The 27,665-nt window shown below is 52.5% G+C and overlaps 2 protein-coding genes across 2 annotated transcripts; both read right to left on the bottom strand.

Annotated features, from left to right (window-relative positions):
- Positions 1-1,363: 1,363 nt before the first annotated feature.
- LOC119102673 (epithelial discoidin domain-containing receptor 1) lies at positions 1,364-3,384 on the bottom strand. Its single transcript, XM_037226132.1, has 4 exons — positions 2,744-3,384; positions 2,132-2,427; positions 1,586-1,820; positions 1,364-1,459 (listed from the first exon to the last, which is right to left on the bottom strand). The coding sequence occupies exons 1-4, from the start codon at positions 3,326-3,328 to the stop codon at positions 1,364-1,366; spliced, it is 1,212 nt and encodes a 403-aa protein (XP_037082027.1). The 5' UTR covers positions 3,329-3,384.
- Positions 3,385-3,585: 201 nt separating this feature from the next.
- On the bottom strand, positions 3,586-9,082 carry LOC119102672 (discoidin domain-containing receptor A). Its single transcript, XM_037226131.1, has 6 exons — positions 8,998-9,082; positions 7,091-7,573; positions 5,565-5,666; positions 4,360-4,487; positions 3,930-4,061; positions 3,586-3,606 (listed from the first exon to the last, which is right to left on the bottom strand). The coding sequence occupies exons 1-6, from the start codon at positions 9,080-9,082 to the stop codon at positions 3,586-3,588; spliced, it is 951 nt and encodes a 316-aa protein (XP_037082026.1).
- Positions 9,083-27,665: the final 18,583 nt, after the last annotated feature.

Raw genomic sequence — 27,665 nt, 5'->3', positions numbered from 1 at the left:
TTTTTACGCTCAGGATTTCACCATTGCTTGGCATGCTAAAAAGTTTCGCTTCTCGTTTCCAGGCATAAATCCGGTAGCGTGATTGTGGCGCTTTTCTGAGACTCAGTGACTCATAGGGCTCAATAGATTCCTTTTACCCTTCTATAGAGACGTGTCAAATGCGTTAATCAGATCAGGGTTTTTATCGGCTCCGAGGGGCGATGGCCGTGTTTTTCTGGGTAGGTGCAGCGGGTGTGCGAGGAAAACAGAGAACAAAATCGCGGCGGTGTGGCGCGTCCTGCTGTGGCTGCTTTCAGTAAGCTTCCCGGGAGCTTGATGGCGTCACTTTTCGAGCACGTTCAGCATGTTACCGTGCCGACAGATGGAATATGAGTCTCCGTGTTTGTGTAGTGCGTTTTCCTGGGGCGTACCACTGACACCATGAAAAGAAAATGAGGGAATGTATCTGCGTTAAACGTGCTGTGTGCCGGTTGCTATAGTGCACCGATAGGACATTTTGATCGCAATACCGTCCTTCAGAAAGTGAAGAAACGATCGAAGAAATTATATTACCAATAAATATCACACTGCACATTGAATCCCTACCGGGCTCTAGGCAATAGGTAAGAACCACCGTCTGCAAACAATGAGATCGCTCCTTACCATTACTCCGACGTTTAAAATGGTCAAGCCAAGCAAGAGACATCCAAGCATTTATAGGATCCTGCAACATGTAGTACATTCAGAGCTACAGGGCAATCAAAAGAGATGTTGCATACGAGACATACAAGAGAGTGCATACAGGACGCATGCGGATCCACTCGAGCCCGACAAGGTCACCCATCATCTTCACAACCAGGGGATATGGTGAAGTGGGATAAGGCCATCCAGAGGACACACCTTTCGCCTATGCACTGTGCACTCATTCGATATGGTTCTAAGATATGTTATAGCGGTAAAGAGCAGAGCTACAAAATATCTTCAGGAAAGTGGAAGACATCGCTTAGCACAAAGGATCATTCACTTCAACATCGCAGTCCGATGATAAAACCAGCATTCTTCGCTTCAAAGTATCACTCAGAAGCCCTTCACAGTTCCTCCGCTGAATGTTCGAAGTCGGCACTTCTGCGCTGCAGGATGGCTCTGATCTCCTTGAAGGAGGGCCGCTCGTGCGGCCGGAGCCGCCAGCACTGCATCATCAGCTGGTAGAGGTCGGCAGGACAGGCGTTGGGCTGCTGCAGGTGTGGCTCCGGGGCCGGCTCGCGGCAGCCGGCCAGCCGGTCCGTGACGGCCGCGTCCGTCATGTGCGCCAGCGGCTGCAGCCGACACCAGGTCAGCACCTCCCACAGCGTCACCGAGAAGGACCACACGTCCGAACGGGTACTCATCTCCTCCTGAAACAGAGCAGAAGACACCAGGTCAGCAACCCCCACAGCGTCATAGAGAACGACCACACGTCCGAGCGGGTACTCATCTCCTCCTAAAACAGAGCAGAAGACACCAGGTCAGCACCTCCCACAGCGTCACCGAGAACGACCACACGCCCGAATGGGCACTCATCTCTTCATGGGGCAAAGCTCCCCAGATCAACCACACCAGAACTCACCGTGAACAGGGCCTCGGGAGCCCGCCACCGCAGCGGGATGACCCGGCCATCCGGCAGGGTCACGTAGTCGCTGGCGTACTGCTCTCGGCTGGGCCCCAGGTCACCGACCTTCACCTTGAGCCGGTGACCCACCAGACAGTTGCGAGCGGCCAGGTCACGGTGGACGATTGCGAGGGACTCGAGGTGTTCCATGCCAGCCGCGATCTGCTCCGAAATGTAGACCAGAGAGCCCAGGCTGTAATAGTAGTAGTATCGTCACATGCAAGCAGGTCGGACAAAGCAGGTAACAACAGGATGCACGGAGGCAGCGCCAGTTGCGACGAAAAAGAAATTGCAGAGCAGGGCAGGGCACCATAAATAGAAGGCACAACTTACGGGACTACGGAGCACGTAAACCCCATATTCACCTGAACTTCCTTGAGCGTACTAACTAAAATCTCTCTTTAATCTCAACACGGAGAGTTATTCTTTCCAGGACGGCGCCGGTAAGTGCACACAGTTCAGACGCATCCTCCCCATCACTGGACGCCGGCCGGGACTGCTCACTCGAGTGGTCCGTCTACCCGGGTCGGGTCGTGCGGCGCTCTCCGCAGGAACTCGTTGAGGTCGCCGTTCTCCAGGTACTCGACCAGCAGGCCGGGCGCCTGCTCCAGCGTGCAGAGGCCCAGCAGCCGGGTCACGTGTGGGTCAGTGACCCGACAGAGGGGCTCGGCCTCGCGGCGGAGCCGGCCGGCGGCCTCGGCCGGGGCGCCCGGCCGCAGACTGCGGGCCGTGGCCAGCCGGGAGGGCGCCTGGTACGGACTGTCGGCCGACGAGCGTTGGTGCACCTCGCACACGCGGATCTGCGGCACACACACGCTCGCTTGCTGGTGTCGTCCGCGAGGCCAAAGGTGCAGGGATACGATTGTCTGACAATGTGCTTCAACAGACACGAATGCTTTTTTCAAAGTTAAGCACCACGAATGTCCTCTCACTGTAAACGTTGTAAGTCTCATACACATGCATTACAATGCCCATTACTTTTTTGGACCTGTTTTAAATAAACGCTATTCGCCCCTCTGCTCACGTATTCCTCTCAGCCCTCCTCTTCCCATGAAATCCCTCTCTAGCCCTGTCCCTCACTTCTCCACAGCGACCGTGACCGGTCTCGTGCCTCACCTCTCCATACCGTCCCTGTCCGATCCTGTCTCTCAGCTGGATGAGCTCGTCGCTGATCTCGGTGACGGCAGCACGACCGGCCGGCGGCCCGGCGCCGCTGCTGTCCCAGACACACGTGCCCGTCACGCCCTGCACGCCGCCAGCCAGCAACCGGCGGCGCCGCCCGAAGCTGGCACAAGTCGGCTGCAACGGCGGCGGCGGCAGCGGCGGGGGCGACGGCAGTAGCTCACTGATGCTGCATACGGACGGCTGGCTGCTGGACTGGGCGCCGCTGTGCGGCGACTGCCGGTAGTTGGGGTTGTCCCAGGAGCGGGACGTGCCGGCAAGCCCGGCCGCCGGCCCGTCCGAGCACGATGGCGGGCTCGTATCCACCGGCACGGCGTAGTCATACATGGCGTCTGCTGGCCGGCCGTGCTGCCGCTGCGCCAGCGTGTTGTACTCGGAGTTGAGCCGCACCACGCGGTGGTGCTCGGCGGCCAGGTCGATCTTGTCCTCGTCGCCGGCCAGCGGGCCGTAGAGGTCGGCCGGCGGCCGGGCATGGCCGTGCCGCGGCGTCAGCTGCACGCTCCTCCTGAGCTCCTTCATGTTGCGCGCCAGCGGCAGCTGCAGCGGGCTCGGCCCCGAGCCGCCGGCAATGCGCCGCCGCCGGCCGGCCCGCACCACATAGCCGACCAGCGCCGAGAGCAGCAGCAGCACCAGGCCCAGCACGCCCAGCAGCACGGCCAGCGACGCCGCCGACTCTGACTCCCCGGACTCCTCTAACACCGGCTCCGACTCCGACTCCGACTCGGAAGGCTCCGGCAGCTGGGCCGGGCCGTCGGATCGGGACAGCACGAGGTCCGTCACGTTGTGCGCCGATGGAGCTGCGGGGGGAGGACAGAGCGTTAGAGCTGTACTCGAGGGCTGCGTTTGAAAGATGCTCTCAAGGCCATTATAAATATCTCACAATACACTGGCTTTCGGGACATCAACTGACGTCAAGTGAGAAGATAATGAACAGGTTGAAATTAACTGCTACATACGACAAAACAGCGTCCGGGTATAGTATTCCCCCCGGGCCGGGTGTTATCGACTGTGAACTCCACTCACGTTCGTGTCGAGCACACTCACCACTGTCGAATGATATCTCTGAGATGAGGAGCCACTGGTCGGCGGCAGTCAGCTCGAGCCGCACATAGCGGCCCACCTGGCGGTACAGCCGCACCTCCAGGCGGCGCGCGTCCTCGAAGATGCGGTCAGCCGGCGGCTCCAGGGTCAACGCGGAGCTGGTGTACGCGCTGCCGTCCACCGAGAAGTACAGGCTGGCCCGACTGAACATCTGACGGCGGCGCCAGCTGGTGTTGATGGCCTCGCTATTGATATCACTGGTTATCAGGTGTGCTGTCAAGACCTTGTTGACAGCACTGTCCTTGTTTATGACTCCACCAGATAGGACGGACGAGCAATCAGTCATTTGAATGCGTTGAAACTTAGTGCAATGGTGATGTAATCACCCTTGCAACAATATCATCGCCAGAATGAGCAAGTAAAGGAGATCAGCAACGCTCAAGCAGCCGCGCTTCGTGTCGGAGTATTTGTTGAGACAGGTAAAAACACTTTACAATACGCCAGCATACCTTCACCCCGCTGGTGAAGTGATTGCTGACGTGGAACGCAGCAGACTCCAGCTCTCTGACGCCATCAAACTCGAACGTGATGGTGACCAGCTCCCCGGGCCGCCTCTGCCAGCCGACCCACTCCGGCTCTGCGAGATAACCGGCTCAGTCACCTCCCGAGGCCGGCGGCGGTTGCCGGCCGTCGCGACCACCCTACCGCCAGCACCAGACGGGGCCGCCGTCCCATGCTCCCGCCGCCGGCACGGACGTGCTCCTGTCCGAACACGGCCGCTCGGCGACAGGACACGCTGTAAACCCGTCTCGGCACGGGTCGCGCGCCGGCTGGGAGCGCGCCGATTGGCCAGTCGGGCCACCGCGACTGTGCCCGCAGCGGGACGCCAGCTGGGACCGCCCGAGCCCGCTCAGCAGACAGACCGCCGGCCTCGATAACATCTCGGCGACGGAGCCACGCCGAGTCACGCCGCCGCGCCCGCAGGCCGCCGCGGTCGCACGACCGAGCCGCCCGGCCGTTCCGACTGAGCGAGCTCACGTGTCGGCGCCGGCGAGCACGGCATTGGCAGCTGACTGCGATCCCGGACTGAATGGCGGACAGGGACCGCTCGCTGAAGCAGCTTATCCTCACTCTGTCTGACGCGATGACAGCGATAATGTCGCGGCTCAGGCAGCGATGCGTCATCGCAGCTCATGATGAGTGGCGGACAAATGGCCGGCTGTGAGATTGTGAATGGAGACAGTTTCTTTTGCGCGTGAGAACAATGAGGCAAAATAAAGGAGTTCGTCTGAAAATATAAAGGAAAGAACATCGATAACGCAAGATAAAAGGACTTAGCTTGGGAAGACATGTGTAAAAAACGTCCCCCCCCAAATTTGTTTTGATGTCGCTTGCTAACTTGGAATCTATGGAAACGGGACTTCCGAATATTGCTACGAATTTCGCTTAGTTCTATAACCGCCACAGAAAACATAGTGGTGTGGGTCCTGTTCATGTTCTGCTACATCTATCACTAGCACACAGCGAGGTGTGCTGGGTACGAGTAATCATCTGGCTGGTGCTTCCGCGACGCTTGAGAAGAAACCACATCATCCATCAGCGATCGTCCGCCCGAGAACAATGCTTGGGAGGCGGACGTACGAAATGGACGGGGCCTCGGTAGACACACCACCAACCACTCTTGCAGGTAACACGACACAAGGTGAGCACGTACTTGTGATGTCGTTGTCCGCCAGGCGCCCGTCCGTCAGCTGACCCAGGCCGCCCTCCATGACCTCGGCCGACGCCGCACCGTCATAGGTCAGGTCAGGTCGAACTGGATCAGGCCGGTCCATGCTGTAGCTCTGAATGCCGTCTGAAAGTTACGACCAACATTTCACTTCATCATCAGTAATATTTCTCTCTAATGGCGGGGTATTTGGCAGCATGATTGCTGTTCTCAGCGCTCTGATCCCTGGCGTATTCCTTACCCTGTCAAAGAGCTATTGTGCGCCGCGCGACCCTATCATTGCGTCACACGTAGATCGAGTTGCCGATTTACGTGCGGTCACGGTCGGCTGGCGCGCCTGCCGGTGCCGGTGGACCGGGGAATGCGAGGGCCGATCAAGCACTCTCAGCACCCCCTCCCCCTCCTGCCGGTGCCGGTGGACCGGGGAGTGCGAGGGCCGATCGAGCCCGTTCAGTGCCCCCCCCCCCCTCCCCCTCCTGCCGGCGACGGTGGACCGGGGAGTGCGAGGGCCGATCGAGCCCGCTCAGCATCCCCCCCCCTCCCCCTCCTGCCGGCGACGGTGGACCGGGAGTGCGAGGGGCCGATCGAGCCAGCTCAGCATCCCCCCCCCTCCCCCTCCTGCCGGCGCCGGTGGACCAGAGAAGGCGAGGGCCGATCGAGCCCGCTCAGCCTCCCCCTTACCCCGCCCCCCGCGCCAGGGTATGCTGTATGACGTGGCTCCGCTCTGCCGCAGTGTCCGACGGCTCGACAAGACGGCGCGACCCGTCTGCACTTTATGCACACGGAAGCATCTAAAGAATGGTGCCAAGCCAAACATGCATCTAGGTTCCCACACATATCAACGTCTTCAAAGCCACGCCGCGGCCACACTGTGCGCTGTGCAGCTATCCCTACTGGCCTTATCCTTATGCTGTATTTACACTGCATTCTCCCTCGCACAGAAAGGCGCGTTTTTGGCCTTTTGATAAAAACGGTAAGGAATGTGCACCAAATATTTGGATTTTCGGGTTAAACGAAAAGCGTCACATTGCACCCCAGTGTACCTCAGTACATCATGTACCCATGTACGGACAGCCGTGCAGCTCGGCCCTGAGGCAGTCGGTGCGTACCCCAGTGTACCTCAGTACACCACATACCTGTGTACGGACAGCCGTGCAGCTCGGCCCTGACGCAGACGGTGTGTACCCCAGTGTACCTCAGTACACTACGTACCTGTGTACGGACAGCGGCAGCTCGGCCCTGAGGCAGACGTGTGTACCCCAGTGTCCTCAGTACAACCACGTACCTGTGTACGGACAGCCGTGCGGCTCGGCCCTGACCAGACGGCGTGTACCCCAGTGTACCTCAGTACACCACTACCTGTGTACGGACAGCCGTGCGGCTCGGCCCTGAGGCAGACGGTGCCTACCCCAGTGTACCTCAGTACACCACGTACCTGTGTACGGACAGCCGTGCAGCTCGGCCCTGAGGCAGACGGTGCGTACCCCAGTGTACCTCAGTACACCACGTACCTGTGTACGGACAGCCGTGCAGCTCGGCCCTGAGGCAGACGGTGCGCGGGTGCTCGCTGCGCGGCACCAGTCGCACCTTGGATGCCATCATCGGCGGATCGAGCGGCGTCTTGTGCGCCAGGTACGAGTTGACGTTGCCGTCCAGCAGCGTGTGGCCCGAGGCGTTGCGGTACGTCCTCCAGCCGGTACCGGGCCGCCAGTATTGCAGAGAGTACCGCTCGGCCCATTCCACGCCGTGGCCGTTGCCGAAGCGGCCCTGCGTCTCGGCGGCCGTGACGACCGTGACGCGACCCAGGTCGACCTGCAGGTACTCGCGCACCTCTGCCGTGATGACGGGCAGCGGACACCAGGCGCCGCCGCGGTGCTCTGTCCGAATGCGGCCGCTGTGCGGGCCCACGCTGTTGCCGTTGTGTGATGAGCTGGCCGTGATCTGACCGTCGGCGATCTCACCCGACTCCATGCCCAGTGGCCGGTCACACTGACCTGAGGTCACATGGGGTCAACGTCAGTGGAGGTCACACTGACCTGGGGTTACTGCGGATCACCGTCAGGAGAGGTCACATTGACCTGGGGTCACAACGTGCCACCTGACAGTGACACGTCGTGGACTAAGCGAATACAGTTCAAGATCTGCCAGAATACTAGTATGAAGACCCCCGAGAATACTAGTCTGAAGACCCGTGAAAATGCTAGAGTGGAGACCCGCGAAAATACTAGTCTGGAGACCCGTGAGAATACTAGTGTGGAAACCCGCGAGAATACCAGTCTGAAGACCTGCGAGAATACTAGTGTGGAGACCCGCAAGAATACTAGTCTGAAGACCCGTGAGAATGCTAGAGTGGAGACCCGCGAAAATACTAGTCTGAAGACCCGTGAGAATACTAGTGTGGAGACCCGCGAGAAAACTAGTGTGGAGACCCGCTTGAATACTGGTGTAGAGACCCGCGAGAATACTAGTCTGGAGACCGGTGAGAAAATGCTGTTTTCGGTCAAGCTAACCCGGGATTGCAGATTATCTCATTTGTTACATGAATAGAAAGCACGCTGAGAAGAAGAAATGGAAGCTTCAGCACTAGCTTTCCTGCAGCAGATGGAATACTAAACACGAGTGGTTAAGCTATCATTGTTGTTTTAATGTGCTAGGAGACAATAAACCGCGGCGGATATTTTGCCAACATCGAGCAAAAAAACACACGTCTCCATCGTCCGCATCGCAAACCTGCACTAAGCTTTCCGAAGATCATTCACGGAATCCAGTATAAACATTACGATCGCGGCCTATCAGGAGATCTCTTGCCGTGATGTCTGCAAAAATCTGGAGTATTATGGAAACGAAGAGTGAGCAGCGATTTTTCACAGATTGAGATCACGTCGGGAATAACAGGTTTTCTGAAGACAAAGGTTCCATGCAACTCTTAAGGAGCGATCGAAGGACAACACAAGCCCACGCTTACGACAACAGAGCATGCTAGACATAGTGATATGATCTCCCTGAAGCTTACTTAAACCAACCTTAACCGATGGTGGGAACTGAAGACCAGGAGTCTGGGTGCAATAACCGAACTACTTCAAGAACTAAACGAGGTCGATATGACCGAATGTACCAGATCAAGACCGACCAAATGTATCATATTTAAGATACAAAGCATAGTTTCCAGTGGCTTCCGGTTAGGCCATCTTAATGAGGTGTGCCGAGAAGTTGGAAATGTGCGCTGCAGCTCGATGGACCGCGCAAGAACTACAGAGTGAATCAAGAACGCTACGAAAAGTATACCGTTACATGGGTTTGTCTTCCAGCGTTATTCCATTAAGTCTGTCTTTCAGTGTCATCACCTTAAGTCTATCTTACATAACTTTCAAGTCGCATGTAAACTTCGATCACTTGCGACTGCAGCGCTGAAACTTACCTAAGGAGAGCGCAAACCCGAGGGTCACCAGCTGTGAGGCCACCGCTAACAGCAGGAGTTGCTGGCTCTTCATTGTCAGCTCCATTCAGGGTGGATTCCGGAGGGTTTGTAACCATCCAGCTGAAAATGGAAACAGACATGTCCCTCAGTGTGCAATCATTTCACACGGTCCCGTCCCCCTATCGGCATATCCTCATATCACATCGCCTCCGAGATCTCGACTCGACACGCCGACCTCACGGCGTTTAAATACAGTCCCATGAACGGCCGGCCCTGAAGCCAATCGTAGTCTGAAGCCCTGACCGGTCCCGCCCGCCCGCCCCTTATCTCCCTACCCAATCATCACGACAGCCCAGGGGCCCGCTGCAGGGGCCGCCGGGCGACGTCCGCCCGGCGAGACGTGCCCCTGACGTCGGCCGCCGAGAGGGGCGCTGCCGGCGGCGGCGGGACCGACCGGACCTGACGGGCGACCACCCACGGCGGACCTGTCTGTTTGCGCTCGCGTCACTCGCCGCGGCTGGCTGAATTAGACGCCGCTTTGAAGCGGTCGTCGCGATAATGCCGCGCGTCAGCTGGCTAGTCGCGTCCGGCCGCCGAGCGGTGCCGTGCAGCCCCGCCGTCTGCCGTTGCAGGGGTGAACAGCGGCGCCTTCCGTCGGCGCCACGCGCAGGGACCAGGCGGCGCGATCAAAGAGGGGGGGGGGGAGGGGGCTCCACACGCAGCGCGGCGGTCCTCATCGGCACGGTGAAGCAGAACGGACGGCGCCCGTTCGACAGGCTGAGCGGCGCCGTTACCAGACCGGTCTGGAGAGATGGCATGATCGGGCCGGAAAGTCGTCGTTTCCGGTCACAATGCCAGGTGCATCGATGGCTATCGGCGACTGATCGGCCATGGCCCGGCTGCAAAACCTGTCAGCCCGTTGGAGCGACACTGTGTGGTGTCTTCGGCTCTGGGGTACATGACGCCGCAGCACGTATAAAATGTGGTATTTTTCTGTCCCGAATCCTTAATGAATCCGCTATTCATTTATTAGCACATGGTTTTGCCAAACAAGCCAACTCAGCGCTTGTCAGCTGATCGCTGTATGTTGAGAAGTGGCCGGTGTTCCTCTCATATTGCGTATGTTTATACACGCAAAATGTTACTACGTGAATACTGGTCCCATCGGACTGTATAGGGCTCACTCACTCAGATGTATTATGTTTATACACGAAAAATGTTACTGCGTGAATATTGATCCCATCGGGCTGCATAGGGTTCACTCACTCAGATGTATTCCTTTTTAGCATGGACATGCGCTGCCGACGTGAATGATCAGACTACGATTGCAGCGTACCCAAATTTACAAGCAAGTTGAAATGTCAGGGGCAGATATTTCGAGGTACATACATGAAAATCAAGGTTGATAGCGACCGGATGCTTGGTTTTAAATGACACTGAAATGGCACTGGCACTGGCACTGGGTTTTAAACCACGTAGATCCGAATGTGCGATGCTTGGTACTGATTCTGACCTCTGCGCTTTTTATCGGTGTTCGGCGTGGACCACTGCCTTGCAATCCGAACTGCTTCTGAATGTGTGGGCGCCACCGCCCACTGCCGCACGTCGTGGGGCTCCGCTCCGCCGGACTGGGGTTCCGTGAGAACCGGGATGGTCGGACGCGTCAGGAGAACCCATCCGTCCCCGCCTAATGAACCGCTGAACCGCCCAGCGCGCCTCCGACAAAGGTGCGCACACGCGTGCCGCCCGCTATTTCCGTGCGAACGACGGTAGGTTGATGGAGTTGCATTTTTCCTTGACAGGAAAGATGCTCGCCTCGCAAATGTTTTCACGGTTCTCGCGACTCCGGTGCGAGCCGGGAAGGGGCACCACAGTTAGGGGTTAGGGGGGGGGGGGGGGCGTGAAGGGGGAGAGACGGGCTCATTAGACGTGGCAATGCGGGGCTTCTCCCGAGCTGACTTTTCCCGAGCCCCGTCTGATGAAATACGACTGATCTTGTTTACGACCTTCCGACAGCTGAGTGTCATGTTCTTCTCGGGTTCAGTTACGGGGACGTCATGTGAAACATCGCCCAAAAACGACACGTAAATATACCGAGCCATCCAAACATGCACGCTGTTTCCACCCTCCTAAAATTCCAGGAGAAAAACATGCAACCACAAGAAAAGAGCGCAGACCGATTCACCCGAACGAGCCGCTTACAAAAGCTGCCCAAATTCTCCTGTCGCCAGTTCTGCCAGATCTCAGCATGCAAAAACCTCAGACACGTCCACGGTGCCACGCCCGCATCAGCTACGTCCTGGCACCGGCAGCCCGGACCGAGAATCGGCCGCCGGCTGGCTGGAGCCGGCGGCCACAATGGGTGGCCCGGGAGCGGGGCCGGCCTGACGCCCCTCTCGCACCGGCTTACGGAGTGGCGCGGACATGGAGGCGTCACAGGCGACGGGCGCGCCTCGGGCGCAGCTTCATGAGTGTCGTTAATCCGTCCCGTGCCACCCGCGGGCTGTGGTCCGATGGCTTCTGTCGGCCCACCGCACGGGTCGCCGGCGAGCGCGGGTAATTTGGGGACAGCCACGGTCATCAGCGGATTTAACTGTGTGACTGGTTTGGTACTGGTTCAGTATGCTAAGTCACTGGAAGTCCAGACGCAAAGCGCGTCAGTTCCTGAACTACCTTATCAAAAGTTAATTCGATACGGCAGGCTGACATCGATGGTGATCTAAACCAGAATGCAGTCGTACAATGGCTTCGCTTTCAAACGGAATATGCCACAGCAACAAAAAGCCAACGCACCGCAGGCTCCACTGGTCGCCGGCAGGGATGGCTACAAAGCAAAACACGTCAAGTGCTCTGGGAAGGTGCGCCAGAAAAACATAGCAGTCATGCTCCGTGCGTTTTCAGAAGCCCAACAGGCTCCTGACCGTGAAAATCAACACATCGCGACCCAAAGTCGTGCCAAGAGGGTGACGTATCGGCCAGTCCGGTGAGAAAACGCTGTCACACCTCCGAGCCTCTACGCCGCCGTCTGAAGGACAGCTCCAAGAATGTGCGAGCGGGGCTGCCACACCCCCGGGACTCTATACCGCCGTATGAGGACAGCACCAAGAATGTGCGAGTAGGGCTCTTGTCTTTGAACGGGGGCCATCCTGATGCTACACACTTCTCCCTGCTTTCAGAGGAGATCTGAGGAATGCGTCGTCGTGTGGCCTGACCCTCCGTGTCAACGCCCCAACAATAACAATTGCTTGCAGTGGGTGTGATATGGAGCTTTATGCATTTATTTGGAGACAGGCGAGGCTCTTCATGGCTTCTGACAAGATCGAGGAATGAGAAAGGGAAAGAAGGAAATAAATGAGAGCGAGACAAAAAGGGCGAGAGGGAGAGCGCGGGGAGAGAGAGAGAGAGAGAGAGAGAGAGAGAGAGAGAGAGAGAGAGAGAGAGAGAGAGAGAGAGAGAGAGAGAGAGAGAGAGAGAGAGAGAGAGAGAGAGACCGCCGGCTATCAGCGGACGCCAAATGGCTGTGCAGGGAGCTTCCCCAGAGGGATACGCCGCGTCGAACGAGGGGACGCCCCAACGCCGCCAGAGGGGACCACATTTTTGTTCAAGCGGACCCGCGAGGCGGAAAAACAATCGCATCAGTGGAATGACATCGGGATAAGCTGTTGAGGAGAGTGCGAATAAATTCAGGGTATAGGCAGTTCTACTAGTCAACAACAGAGAATTGAAACTGCTGTTGAATAAGTGTGTTGGTTGGCGCAGGAAAAACTCGATTCGTGTATGTGTCCAGATTCAAACCGTGCTTTACAAGTGGGCTTGCACCGGCCGCTTGTATGGTGCAAATATGTGTTGCATTCGTAGCATTTTTATAACACACAAAAGGCCAGAAATGGTTGGAAGGAAATGCATATCGAAAAGTTGAGCGTGGGCCCACATGGATTATTCCTGTTCTGAGCATTGACAGTTCCCTCGGCCAGAGTACCAAAAGCTGGTGACTGTTTCAGCCTGCTTATATCATAAACCCGAGTTGTACTTGCAACGAGATGAAATAGAAAGGATGAGAAAGAATCGAATAGGTCGGCAAATTCCTGTGCCTATAAATTTACGTGTTTTTTGTGGCTGTGTACGCCACGCGACACATCCCCGTCATTTTGAATGCCTCTTCTGCCTCTCCTTTTCCGTCCGACAACCGGAACTTTTTCAAGAAAGTCGATTAATCTTCCAAATGAAAAGGAAGTTGTTTTCCAGGCCAGTAGACCAGAGTTCAGCGCTGGAAAATGGTTACCTCCTGTGCTTGGAGCTCAATTGCTGGCTCAATCATCAATCAGTAGCTTGTTTTCCAACAGTTTCTGGGCGCAAACGCACACCAGAGAGACGTAATTTGGAAAACAAACAGCCAACCAGGAAAACATATGCAGGAAGTCTGCGCTCCGCGATCACGAGCGATGCTTGAACATGACAGCTCGCGCTGTGAAGTCTGGAAGAATATGTCTTCTCGCAGCTTGGGACTAATAACTTTAGAATGAACGAAGTCCAAAACGGCCTAGGACCATTGCGCTTCAATGCAAAAAAGAAACTACTGGTAAAAAACAAAAGGAGAAGCCTTCGTCATACATGTACATTGAGGCTCTCTAAAATGGGAACAGACCAGTCCTGATGATTTTGTCAATCATGTGTGCTTAGCTCTAAGTATCCCTCGAGCATTTCAGCTTCCTCGTGTATTTACAGGATCAGTGCTTTGACATTACATCTTTTAAAGATTGGCCTCGACGCATTTCAACACATGCATGCACTTGTGGTTATTGCATACACGTGTTACCAAAACATTGCAACCGAATATAAGCTAACTTTAAGCTAATATAAGTAGGCAGATGGAAATATGGCAGCCATGGTCACAATATCTGCAGCTTCAACTCACATGTCAACACACTCGCGTATTACTTACTTATCAACACCTTTAAGCCACGTTTAAAATTGAAGCCACCACATGGTTGCGATCTCAAGAACACATTTAAGTTTTCGGGGACAGATATCCTTGGAAAACGGCTGTTATGTCGTACTTATCTTGCCATGCGCGTCGTTGAAGTAGGTACAGTATGCGCCGGTAGTTTATCGTACTGAGTCGCAGAATCACGACATACAGCTTTTAGGGAAAGGTAGCATGGATGTTTACGCAGGCAGCTTACAGACCTCCCCCGCCAGCCCGATCTGTCGTCAGCTCTCCGCCTGCCTTTGCTCGCCGCAGCGCGGCTGCAATGTGAACCGGTGCGTGTTTGTATCCTGGCCTGTCCGTCATTGCGGGCGAGAAGGGAGGTGAGGGAGACGCTCCTGACACACCGTCAAAGGGAGCGTGGCACCATGTGAAGGCAGGTCTTCACTTGCTACCGAGGATCCTCTCACACAGCCCCGACAGGCAGCCCCGCTAAAGCCGAGAAAATGTTCACGATCGGCCGACCTAGCTTCTCAAGCAAGGACTGAACACATGACATTTGGCTACTTGATTTAGAAAGCGAATATCGCGCTTTAAGGCTCTATGAAAGGACAGTTTTTAGAGCTCAGTTGCTTTCTTCGTGAGATCAAGAACTATGCCATATACAGTAGCAAAACGGGTCACTTCTTTGTTCTTACCTTAATCTCGCAGGACCACCGTCACACCGATATCATGGCCGTGCCCCTCTGTATCACCAACTGAACCCCGCCGTCGATCAAGAGTCCCAGTCCCAGTCCAACAGTAGTTCACCGGCGACACCACCACGGCACCACCTCACGCACCCTCCCCGCCCGTGTCTGCCTCCGCACTGACGCCGAGCGGCCGCCGCCTCGGCCGCAGCGGGAACCTCTTCTGGCGCTGGCGGATCCCGAGCGCTGATTGGCTGTTCGCGGTCAGCCGCCGCAGCCGCACTGGCCAGCAGAAACCGGCGGAGAGCGGATGGCATGATTGTACCGGCGCCATGCAGTTCATATCTGTCTGATGTCGGGAAAATTATGAATACCTGGGTTTAAGCGTTCGAATTTGGTTGCCGGCGAATGCTGATTGCGAGGCATTAACGAAGTTTGCTAATGCAATATTCCAGATGTAGGCCGAGAGAATGATTCAACTCGGCCGGCGAGACGTCTGACTGCCGGGAAGATATTACCGCAATTTTGGAGAACTCGTCATCGACCGGCAACCGGAACATCGCCTTCAGCAACTAGACGAGCCCACTGCCTCCACCAAAAGCTGAACTTCGGGCGCCACATCGAAGTCTCCCGCCATGCGGCACAGCCTACCGCGATAAAAAGGCCCAGCTTCGCTTTGACGCCGTAGTCCCTGCTAAACCAGCTTCGGTGCCAAGCTCTGAATCCTCTGTTTCTGGTTGCATGAATGAAACAGTTAAGTAGAACCGCTGCGATCTTTTCTTTTGTCATCGGTCCTTCCTGGTATACCCAGGGGTGCGAGTCTAGAGAAAGGCGGCTCCATTGCTTCGTTGAACGCGGCCATGGCTGTATGACTCACAAGTAAGTATGATGAGCCAGCCATGTCATTTTCCTAGTGGGATTACAGGGATGGTGTCTAGGGGCGCTCTTTGTCATCAACTTACCGGACTTAACTCACCGGACCTATCTTAACATCAACTTACGGGACGTTCATAGGTACCAGACGGTGCCTGTCAGCCGAGCCTTTGCTATCTGTTCCCCACCACTGTGTATATCTCCCATCTTGGCTGCTCCCCCGTTCGGCCGCACGCTGACGAGTGAAGACAGCGAACAGCCCGACCGCCGAAACGCGTGCAGCCTAGCCTGCAAACGTGTTGACATAGCCGCTGTCCCCCGGCACCGGTGAACCGGCACCTGTTGTGTGTGCGCCCCCCTTCCCCCCTCCCGACCTTCCTCCCCCCTTCCCCGTGCGGTGAGGCTTCACTGGTGGCAGTCGGGAGGGAGTCTCTTCTTGCTTCGATCGTCGTGGTGTTGCTGGGCTTACTCTGCTCACGCTTCTTTTTATTGTTCTTATTTTTATGGCGCAGATAAACTCATCCCCGTTCTGTTTGCGACGACTACGCTGGCCTGGCCCATAGAGCAGCCAGGCGAGCTCCACTTTGGCAAAGATGCTCAAAACGACTTGCATGTATATAATATATATATATATATATATATATATATATATATATATATATATATATGTGTGTGTGTGTGTGTGTGTGTGTGTGTGTGTGTGTGTGTGTGTGTGTGTGTGTGTGTGTTGTGTGTGTGTGTGTGTGTGTGTGTGTGTGTGTGTGTGTGTGTGTGTGTTGTGTGTGTGCACACAGGTGTCTGGAAGCCTGGTGCTGCATGCACCAGGTCAAGCCAGCTTTATTCCTGTTTAAATTCCTCGTCAACGGGCCCGGCTGACGGTCGGACCAGACTCAGCCGAGCCGGTCCCGGTACCGTGGAGGCTCAGCGCTCGTCCTCGTCGACGGGCCCCGCTGACGGCCGGACCAGACTCAGCCGAGCCGGTCCCGGTACCGTGGAGGCTCAGCGCTCGTCCTCGTCAACAGGTCCCGCTGACGGCCGGACCAGACTCAGCCGAGCCGGTCCCGGTACCGTGGAGGCTCAGCGCTCGTCCTCGTCAACAGGTCCCGCTGACGGCCGGACCAGACTCAGCCCAGCCGGTCCCGGTACCGTGGAGGCTCAGCGCTCGTCCTCGTCGACAGGCCCCCGCTGACGGTCGGACCAGACTCAGCCCAGCCGGTCACGGTACCGTGGAGGCTCAGCGCTCCGCTCACGGTATCCATCGGATCGAGCTTCGGTAAGCTACCGGTGTGGAGCTAGGTGTGTAAGCTACCGGACGGTGTGGCGCATGGCCGGTCGTGACGGTGTGGCGCAGGTGGCAAGTCGACTGCACGAGCAGGAAATGACAGCAATCGATCACGGCGGCGCGCCTTCGTGGCATGAGAGGCTTCTGAAACCACCGGAAGTGTGTTTATGCTGCAGCGTAATGTTCAACACCGCTGACTTCGTTCAGTTTAGGCGTCAGCTTTGTGAGAGCAAACATATGCAGCATGCCAAGTTTATGTGCATGGTGGATTTTTGGTTTGGATAAAACGTGATAATGCACCTGTTTAGTCCCTCAACCCTCGGCTGTGTTGATATTACACTGCGGGCGGAGAGTCCTATCTCAAGTACTTGAGCATTCAGCGCATTTTGTATGTCATAGGGCGAATAACACTTAATGGCCTTCAGCATCTAACCTTTCTTTGACGCTGATCTATCGGTACTCTCAAGGGTAGTTCAGAAGTTTGCGAGACTCGCGGTTTTGCTAAGATGAAATCGAGGGCATTAACACGGAATAGCAAGTTCGACAAGCAAGACTTCCAGATCTTGCTGCGTAACAGCTGCGTTTGATATGCGATCATGCCACTTCCACCCAGCCTTCCTCCCGAAGCCTTTCACTGCACATCCTCCTCAAACTTATCACGGGAGGAAATACACGAGGCCAGATAGAGGGGGTGGACAGCACTCATCCACCCACCGACAGGACGAAGCCGGCCCAGAAATTGGATCCGCTCCGGGGCCAGCTGCGCGCGACACCATCCCATTACCCCTCCCGCCCCCTCCCCCTCTTCTCCGTCCTCCAGCGATCGCCGAGCCTTCGCGTACACGCACAGTCGCACGCGACCCCATTCATCAGTGGGGCCACGCGCTAGGGGGGCGGGGCGCGCGCGAGCACAAGCCGTGACCCCGGCCGCGGTGTCCGCACCGGACAGCTGCCGGCCGGCGGCGGCGGCGGCCGGCCGACGACGGCTGCCGACGGGGTAAGGTTACGGCGCCGCCGCCCTGCGCCCTGGGGGGCCCGAGAAGAGACGGGCGGCGGGGTGCCTCGCGCGATAGGACGGGCTGGGGCGTCGCAAGCGGAAGAGCTAGGTGAAAAGGTTCGATTTAGTGGCGAGGTGTAGTATAAATCAGTTGCTGGTATCAAGAGCCATCGATGACTCATCACCGCAAAAATCTCCATTTTGAATTGCCGCAGTAACTGCGACCATACTGTTGCTGACTCGATGCCGAACACTGGCTACAATGCCCGTGCTTCGTTTCGTGCCTTCCACTCATCAGCCTGTGATTCATGATTATCCTGACGAAATTGATGACGCTAACAGTGGGCTGAGACGCCATGGCAAGATTAAGGTGGCCTACCGTGAGGCCTTGGAGCAAAGCTCGCGCACGGATTGATGGTCCAGGGAGAAAATTGTAAATGGATTTGGAGCCAACATGAGTTCGTTGGAGGAATCAAATATGGCTCGCATCACAGTCTTTGTTTTGGCATTGAGCAAAGAACCCACGAATGTTTAAAGTCACATCACATGCTTGTCTCAAAACTTCTTGCGCTTGATGACTAGTGCGACAGCGATGTCAACATGGGCCGCAAATTCTACTTGGCGACCACCCCTTCAACCGTCCTCTGCATCTGGCTTCTTCGCCCCTGTTCCTGCTGCATAATGAAGTGACTCGGTCGTAAATATGTGACATGTTTCATCTGTTGAGCCCTGTCATGCCTGCCTTGCAACTTGTCCTCCTCCTCGGTGGCGGGGCTCCGCCCGGAATTCTTGTGCACCTCACCCCGGGGTGGGCCTTGTTGATATTGAAATGAGGATGGGTGGAGACATGTTTCCTATCAGTTTCCATCACGCCGACCGCCTCTAAAATACGACCACGTTCAGCATTAATTAGCGAAGGCGTTTGTCTTGTCCAGCTTTTAAGAGAGACGAATATACCGTGACATCAGGGAAAAGTGTGCTGAGGGCTTAAGAGCACGGGATAAATCCAACAGCCGTGAGAGAGACAGAGACAGAGAGAGAGAGAGAGAGAGAGAGAGAGAGAGAGAGAGAGAGAGGAGAGAGAGAGAGATAGAGAGAGAGAGAGAGAGAGAGAGAGAAGAAGAGAGAGAGAGAGAGAGCGAGAGAGAGAGAGAGAGAGAGAGAGAGAGAGAGAGAGAGAGAGAGAGAGAGAGAGAGAGAGAGAGAGACGAGAGATAGACAGAGACAGAGAGAGACAGAGAGACAGAGAGAGAGACAGAGACAGAGAGAGACAGAGACAGAGACAGAGACAGAGACAGAGAGAGAGAGAGGTGGCAAGGGAAGTAAAGGGATGTGGGTGAAGGAGAGAGAGAGAGAGATGTTAAGAGATCGCGTGGGTGAGTGGGGGAGAGATCGCTCCTACTGTCACACTCTTTTGGAGGAGAGATATAGTGAAATTGCACTTCAATATTCCGACATCAGGTGTTTGGTTAGCCATCTCAAAACTGTGTATTGTTTAGCTGCAATAGTGATTCTTATTTTAAAACTCACTCGTGAAATTTTACATGCTTGCCTTTGCGTTTGCGTTCGTGTCTTTATGTGTACTTTTGAATCAGACCACCTGCAAAGCTAACGTAGTCCATGGCCTTCCACACCCAGGGCTTGGAATCGTGCATCGCGTTCTCTTTTACAAAGCAAAGTTATCTTGAACTAACGACAGCTCGTGAACATGCTTTTATAAGAGCAGGCATGACAAACGTAGATTCTGGAGCTATCAACCTCCTCATTTGTCTAGCAAAACATGTAACCAAATGAAAAACGGAGAGAGAAATATGCAGTTATAAATCAATTGTAAGGTTCTTTGCAAATATATACGTATAATCACACACACACACACACACACACACACACAGCACACACACCAACACACACACACACACACACACACACACACACACACACACACACACCACACACACACACATATATATATATATATATATATATATATATATATATATATATATATATATATATATTGTTGTTGGTCTACCTATTGCGCAGTATTGGGCGAGAGCAGGCAGTCATATGCTACTTAGACATGGTATTTCTCACGAAGGGCAAAGTGCGAAGTGTTTTTTCAGTCATTAGAAATCCGTTTTCTGAATGAATCATTGATTACTTGGTTGGATGGGTTTCAAAGATAGATGGATTTAGAGGAAAGGGCAGACCATGCCGAGCACACTAGCGCGTTAATCTATCATCGCAAAATACTGCCGTTGGCCTGGAATTTCACGACAGGATGATTAAGTCAGGCTCATGTAGCAAACACTGCTTGGTGTGCCCGCCGATCCCTGACATTGATGGGACCAAAAGGCTACAACTGGATTGTAAAACATGAAAAGCTGGCCAAAAACATGAAAAACGCAGCTAGTCTGCTATTTCAAACAAATTCATGGTTTGACACTGTTTCTGTAACGTCAGTACACGAAATGTTTCTTCACAGGGAACCTTTTACATTTTCACTCAGGCAGATCAGATGCGTCCGATCTGGTCGGTAATGCTAGCTTTCTCGGAATCCTTCTAAATGACTCAGAATTTCTATTCAGAGTAAATGCCCCGACGGGAGAAATCCCATTGGACTCCCTGCCCACCAGACTATGAAAGTAATGCGATGCATTTCTTTGAACTTTCCCAGGATGTGTGTTATGCAACGAAGGAGTACCTTGAAACCTTCTATCTCAAGCCCTGGACCAGTAATTTGCGAGAGGTCTTTACACACTTAATGCAAATGATTCATCTAAATACCACAACCTACCCTCGTATTTCATTGAACGCGTTCCTCGGCTAAACAAGTTATTGCAACGTGGCAAAAGGCAAAGTGATTCAGTGTCTAGTGGTCAAAGTGTTCCAGTGTCTACCTATTTAATCTTGTCGAAAAACCCCTGGCAAACCACGTCTTACGAGACCAGCGGCTGTGCGGTAGTTAAACACAACATGGACAAGAATGTCTCGTATCACAGTATGGCGACGACTGAATCGTGTTCCTCCAAAGGAAATAATCTGTCTCTGAAAGGGACAGTAAAAGCTAGAACTTTTCGTCAGTTTCCAGTCTCAAGTTAACTGTTAACAACACAACACAAAACGCATTATGAATTTTGAGAGTACATATGTTGAATTTATGATCTTCCAGACATCAGGAGGTACTGGTTAAACGACGTTGCAATAACAGAAAAACGATTATGCGGTACTCGATATTTCGCGCGGTGTTCACCCTCAAGTGCGACAAGCATGCCTCTGTCATCCCTTTGGTGGTCACGGGGCCACTTATACCACTGACTTCATCAACTCCTGTCCAATCAGAAGACTCCTGCGTATATCGTGTCGCAGCTCTCGGCCCAACCTTACGGACAGCGGCGGCTTTGCCCGGTACATGCCGATGGACGTGTCGGAAACTTGTCGGCCAAATGACCGGACGACCGTACCTGGTTTACACCGATGACCGTACCTGGTTTACACCGATGACCGTACCTGGTTTACACCGATGACCGTACCTGGTTTACACCGATGACCGTACCTGGTTTACACCGATGACCGTACCTGGTTTACGCCGATGACCGGTGACCGTACCTGGTCTTGGTGGCAAACATAAACATCTAATGTCACTAGGGCGGCAGCAACCATGCTAAATTAGTAGAAGAAGTGTGCGATCGACAGAGGGGCATCGGCTGTAAAGTGATGTAGACTCCAATCAGTGTTGTGCTAGGTACGGTGACGTAACCGAACAATGAAATACTGAGGAGCATAGCTGCTAAAAAGAAAACGTGTTGTGTGCAGCGGCTTTTCCACACTTAAAACTAGTGCGAGATACCAACTGAGCTAAATGGTTCAGATCTACGAGTACTTTGCAGCTAATTTGCAGCTTTACACGGATGTGAGGAAGGTCGTTCAGGATTGAAGGCTTCGAGACACTGTATGCCGGTTTTTCATGCATTGCCGTATGCTCAGTGCTAAATTTTCACAAATCGGTTGGGGGAACTTGCACTTCCAAGCCCCCAGCCGCAACGCAATAGTTCCTGCGCCTCTGCCATTGTAGATCAGTATGTTAGTGCCAAACAGGGAAGATCTCGCCTGCAATCAGCACCTCAAGTGCTGCTGCCAAGAAATAGGTGAGGTGAATTGATATGGCGTGCAACATGTGGGTACTCCAAGCTAGGTTAAGTTAATAACTGCATAACAAGTGGCAGTAGGAGTTTTGCTAGACTTAATGACTCACAAACGCTGCTGTGGTTACATACAAATACAAATAGGTTAGACAAGATGCAATAAGGTAAGGCTTCTTTAGATTAAGGTTAGCTAGGTTCCTTGCATGGAAATAATCCTGGATATTTTGCAGGAAATAGTAGCATAATGTTTGTATTTCCTGACCCTCCGTTAACAAAAGCCAGAGGTCTATCTGGATGTCTGTATGTTTGACTTGGTGATGTATTGATATGCAGGAATCCAAGGCTTTTTTGTTTGAATGCTTTAGGCTTGTTGAAGTTTTGAAATTTATTTGCTTTGTTTGTATTTTAAAATATACTGTGGAAGACAAGTGCAAAGTGCATTATCAAAACATCGGTGCTTCATAGTTGTTGATGCTCATCAAACTTTTATGAAATTAACACGCGCACGGGTGGCCGGCTACATACCCTCCGCTCGGGTAGGGGTCAATTTGACCCCCCCCCCCCCGATATCTCAGAAACTAAGAGAGCCACAGACACCAAATGTGCAGGGTGTGTTGAACCGTACGTGAACTCACTTCGGTTAAAGTTTGAGGTTCCTGGGTCATGACCTTCGGATCAAATAAGCTTAAACGGGGTACAATTTCAGGCTGGTCTTCAAAGTGCCCCAAGAACCTATATAACTGCCTCTAAGAAAAAGGCCACATACTCATTCAAGGTCGGTGACCTTTTGACCTTTTAAAGGTCATGGTAACCAAAATAATACAAGACTGCTCTGAGTTTTGCATTTGACTAAGCGACAAAGATTACGCTGGACAGTATGTCTCTAAAAACAAGACGTTGACCTGGGTCGTTTTATGTCAATGACCTATTCTGACCTATAGGACGTCCATGGAAGGTGTATAATGCGGTTCCTGCTATCAATAGATTCGAAATGAGTACCAGAAACTACCCGTACAGCAAGCCCTAGAGTAATAAAACTGGTTGGTTTGACCTTGGTCTGACCTTCATACCTGACCTTAGGTCAACGTAATTTGCTCATAACAATTTGTGTTGCCTAAGAAAGCATCTCAGAGATTTATGGCTTCGTCTAACACTCCGTTATTGCATCAGATTGAACGATTCCCTGGAAATTGCCTTCGCTGAAACCATGGCCTTACTTTGACCTGTCATAGGTCAGCGGCCTTACAAGGTTCATCTAATTTTTTTATACCAGACAATCCGCTATTCAATTTTCTACAGCTATGCAAAATTTGGCGCGGCTGTGTCTTGTCGTTCGGAAACCATTCTGGAAAAACGTTCGGGGGAGGGTCCATGTGACCCCCACCCGACGCGTGCTAGTGTTTTTTCCGGACTCTGTTTCAATGCAATGACCTAAGATGCTAAAAAGCAGAATGTTTTGTGACGTTTATGATATTGCATCCATGCCAGCTTGAAAGGCATGTCTTTGTTTGTTGGAGCATCTCTCATTGACCCATCAGTTCAAGCTTTTATAACTTGATTTGTTTTGCTTCCACACGGTCTTTTTGCGATACAATTTCTGTCTCCCATCCAAGTTCAAAAAAGATTATAGCTCACCGGTCCAATCAGTGGTAGGTAAGCAGGAAGCTAGACACCTCACCGCATGGTAACACAATTCAAACGCCATTTTCCCTCATGTGTGGCACAATATTTTGCCAACGTGATAACTGGGCAATACATTCAAAATTGTATATTTCCTTGTTTTCGTTGAATTACTTGTGATATGTTTGTGGTTAAAGATGCACTTGTAACCAGCAAACTGAAGGAGAGGGGATAGCCATCCCTAGCCTTGCCCTAGATGGGAGCTAACCCTCTAACACGACGTTATCTGCCGTGCTTCGATTACTTTGTTCGGGTAACTCTGAGATTCGTTAACATATTACTTCCTGCAACCGTGAGCAGAACGGCGAGCATAATGCCTAAGCGCCTTCCCATGCAACACTATTTTATTCAGATCGGACATGTGTCCTAGCAATATATTTTGCCAATTATTTATCTGCTACAATTACTCCATTTCTCTTCCGCATCACCATAAACCATGAATATTTTTGTTTTTTTTGTAAGCAACTCGGAATGCTTAATACCCTATTCGACTGGTCAGAAAACGCAAGAGTTTCACACGTAGTGTCATGTCTTCCTGTTATCTTTGACGACTGCCTACCGCTCGGGTGCATTTTTTAAAATACAGGTGTTAAAATGCTGTTGCGATACAACAACAATGAATTGCACACGTAAGACACTTGTTAAACCTAATTTGTAACAACCAAAAATATTTGTTGTTCTCAATCAACGAAATCGATCGTCGTAAAAATAAAGGCATTTGTTTGCGTTATGATAGCATTTGGTTCTTATGATAAGCAACAGCTGATGTTGAGTACAGAAAGTTGTCGCCAGTGAAATTTACGTAGCGCGTCAGGACTTTTTACGAAACTCGGTAAACGGTGTTAAGTTTTTTGTTGGAGTTATTTTTGTCAAGGAGAGGCGATATTTATTGTTTCCTAAAACTGGCATATGAGTATCGTAAGTATGTTTGCCTTGAAGGGATCATTCCTCGAAGCTTCATTTTCGCGTAGCATTATGTTTTGTACATGCTTGATGCTGCACAACAAAAATGAGCGTGCGGTAGTTGACCATCTCATCCCAGTGTTCGGAGATCGGAGACATGAGGAACGTTGCGAGATATTTAGCATGGCTTTATTTTCTCGAAAACAGATAATTGAACTTGGCTCTACAATGATCATCGTAGATAAGCAGTGGCAAATGCTAAAAAGACATCTCCTTCCCTTCCAAAGGTGTCATTGCTATGATCTAAACCGTGTTGCCGACATTAAACCCCGCTGAAGTACATGTTCAGAAGCATCTAAGCAGCGTCTACTCCTTATGCCGAATGCTATGTGTGACATGCTGACGCGCCAGGCGCACACAGATACCGCTCAGGTACCGCGCATATATCACTTAGGTACCGCGCAGATATCACTTAGGTACCGCGCAGATATCACTTAGGTACCGCGCAGATATCACTTAGGTACCGAGCAGATATCACTTAGGTACCGCGCAGATATCACTTAGGTACCGCGCAGATATCACTTAGGTACCGCGCAGATATCACTTAGGTACCGCGCAGATATCACTAGGTACCGCGCAGATATCACTTAGGTACCGCGCATATATCACTTAGGTACCGCGCAGATATCACTTAGGTACCGCGCAGATATCACTTAGGTACCGCGCAGGCATCAGGATCTGTAAGACGTTAAATGGCAACGTTTATGGTGCGCATTGCAAATGCTAGCCTTGCGCCATTTTTAAACAAGGTTCAGGACGGGTTCAGTCTGGCATGCGTTTGCACTCATACGCTTTAGTCCCTTTAATTGCCAATAATCAAATAGTAATGGGGAACAAAAGTGTTTTTTGAAAGCTGAAGTCAGTATTGCAGGACTACCTTGGCACTCATTGCTAGAAAAAAGACGTTCAATATTTGCTGCAAATCGTTTAAATACGTGATACAATTGAAGTAACAAGTCCAAATTTGACGACAGCCATTTATGAACGATGTTTCAGAGAAACCTTTTGACGGAACCTGGAACTATTCTCAAGTTGCGGGCACGCAAAGTGGGACGCCATGATAATGGATATTTAAACTACGCGTTAGGCGTTTTCAGATGTTTGCTTTTCTCATATGCCTTCTGCAAAACAGCAATGCACTAGCATTTAATACCTTGATGTTCAGACATATTAACATTGCCTTGGGCTCCTTGAATCCCATCAAAGAAATCTCTCGCCATAAATTTGTTTCTGAAGACTTCTTTAATTTGGCCTCATCAATTACACGCAGCCCTGATGGCTGACATTGCTATAAAAGTCAAAAGACACCATCACAATCCAGGCAAAAACACATTCAGGAGGTACCACGCACAAAAACTGTATCCTTCCTTCGGGGCGTATCGAATGAATGCGGGTGAGCATCGAGCTCAGAATAGACGTTTTTGCGATGCTAGCACGTATCCCGTATAAATGATGGCGTCGGTCAGTGATCAGAGACAAACCGTGTTTGTCCGCCGAGACGAGGCAGTCAGGGACGACACGGGGCGTGTGAAAAACGGAACTGATGTTGCACCCCGCCAGTAATCTTGCCAGCCTAAAGCCGGCCCGGAACCTTGGTCTTCACGTCTAGATGAAACAGACGCATCGTGTGAAAGGCACGATATGGAGGTATTTGAGCTGCTACCCCTTAGCTGAGTGATAATTCTCTACTCTCCGTGGGCCGGTGCGTGCGTGCGTGCGTGCGTGCGTGCGTGGTGTGTGTGTGGTGCGTGGTGTGTGTGTGTGTGTGTGTGTGTGTGTGTGTGTGTGTGTGTGTGTGTGTGTGTGTGTGTGTGTGTGTGTGTGTGTGTGTGTGTGTGTGTGTGTGTGTGTGTGTGAACTCGTCGATGACAATCACCTCATGATGACGTTCCCCGCGCTATTTGATCGAATCTGTCCGGGCCTCCTCTCCCAGGGCCGTTGTATTTTTACTAGAAGATGGCAGGATCAACGTAATGTTGCTCTTACGCCAGCGGGTTTTCTCACACGTCCCGTGTGACTGAGCGCCGGCCATAAAGCCATCGGCTCAGAATAGGTTTGTCACCGCGTGCGAGCCAGCCTAGGCCGTAAACTGAGGGGTCGTCGACCTCCGACTCGGGTACAGGCTGGGAAGCACACCGACCGGATGCCGTGCCCCCTGTGAAAGGGCAAAGTGGACAAAACAATTGCCGTCTCGCGTGGGAGACGGCTTAGCCATCGGCTGACGTGTCGAGGCAGGAACCCGGTCGAAATAAATGTGCGTGGTAACTTAAAGAACACCGGAGCACAAGAGAGTAGGAAAAAGCAGTGGACACACAAAACATGACAAGAGACGAGTAAGAAAATGAGGTGCAAGTCGAGTCATCACCTGTTGTGTATTGCGTCCCGGTGCGGGGTGGGGGACGCAGGGGACCAGGGTGGGCGCTCACCCCACCTCCTCCTCCTCCGCCGCGAAAGAAATCGAAGTGATACTACGGTGCCAAACAGAAAGGAACTGGCTAAATCATCTTTACCTTAACTCATCATGGTACTCTACATTAACGTCGTGCCGTTTTTTAGCAAGAGGAAGAAAAAGTTATCTGTTAGGCCGGGTGCGATACAAATTCTACTTAACGTCGTTACTCTACGTTGTCATATTCGAGCTGCACTCTGCACACTGAATGCCCACTTTGATTCTGTCTGGTTGACTTAACATATAATCGATTCTGCTTTTGGACAGCTGTTTAGCTTCAAATATTTGGTGAAGCCGAATTACATAAGTTGACTTGTAAGGGCGATCAGTAGACATTTCAGTGAGAGTAATTGGGTTGAACCGGCATTCAACTTAACTTATGAACTTATTAAACAGGTCTCAACTTAACCATATGACTATATAACCATATAACATAGAGCCATATAACTATTAACCATATAGCCATATACTTAACCATAGCTCGAAATACGTGAATGAGCAAATTATTATAATAAAAAACAGTACTGTGAATCATGGCTCAAGGTTTATACCATGGCCGACCATGGTCCACGACCTTGTATTTCGAAGAAAATGTTACGATATCAGCTATGGCGGGTACCTGGACAGGAATGTCATTTTTTGTAAATTATGGGGAGGCCGAAC

The sequence above is a fragment of the Pollicipes pollicipes genome, unplaced genomic scaffold, assembly GCF_011947565.3.
Source record: "Pollicipes pollicipes isolate AB1234 unplaced genomic scaffold, Ppol_2.1 Scaffold_5724;HRSCAF=6776_pilon_pilon_pilon, whole genome shotgun sequence".
In the NCBI taxonomy this organism is placed as follows: domain Eukaryota; kingdom Metazoa; phylum Arthropoda; class Thecostraca; order Pollicipedomorpha; family Pollicipedidae; genus Pollicipes; species Pollicipes pollicipes.
The sequence above is the reverse complement of the archived record's forward strand: the minus strand, read 5'-3'. Positions and strand labels throughout refer to the sequence as shown.

What these genes read in the sequence shown, in the direction of transcription:
- LOC119102672 (XM_037226131.1), bottom strand. Translation starts at nt 9,082, where the DNA reads ATGGAGCTGACAATGAAGAGCCAGCAACTCCTGCTGTTAGCGGTGGCC. An exon ending in CGGGTTTGCGCTCTCCTTAG is followed by an intron (nt 7,574 to 8,997) that starts GTAAGTTTCAGC and finishes ATGTGACCTCAG; the next exon opens with GTCAGTGTGACCGGCCACTG. An exon ending in GGCGGACAACGACATCACAA is followed by an intron (nt 4,488 to 5,564) that starts GTACGTGCTCAC and finishes GTTATCTCGCAG; the next exon opens with AGCCGGAGTGGGTCGGCTGG.
- LOC119102673 (XM_037226132.1), bottom strand. Translation starts at nt 3,328, where the DNA reads ATGAAGGAGCTCAGGAGGAGCGTGCAGCTGACGCCGCGGCACGGCCAT. An exon ending in GACAGGGACGGTATGGAGAG is followed by an intron (nt 2,428 to 2,743) that starts GTGAGGCACGAG and finishes TGTGTGCCGCAG; the next exon opens with ATCCGCGTGTGCGAGGTGCA. An exon ending in CTCCCGAGGCCCTGTTCACG is followed by an intron (nt 1,460 to 1,585) that starts GTGAGTTCTGGT and finishes GCTCTGTTTTAG; the next exon opens with GAGGAGATGAGTACCCGCTC.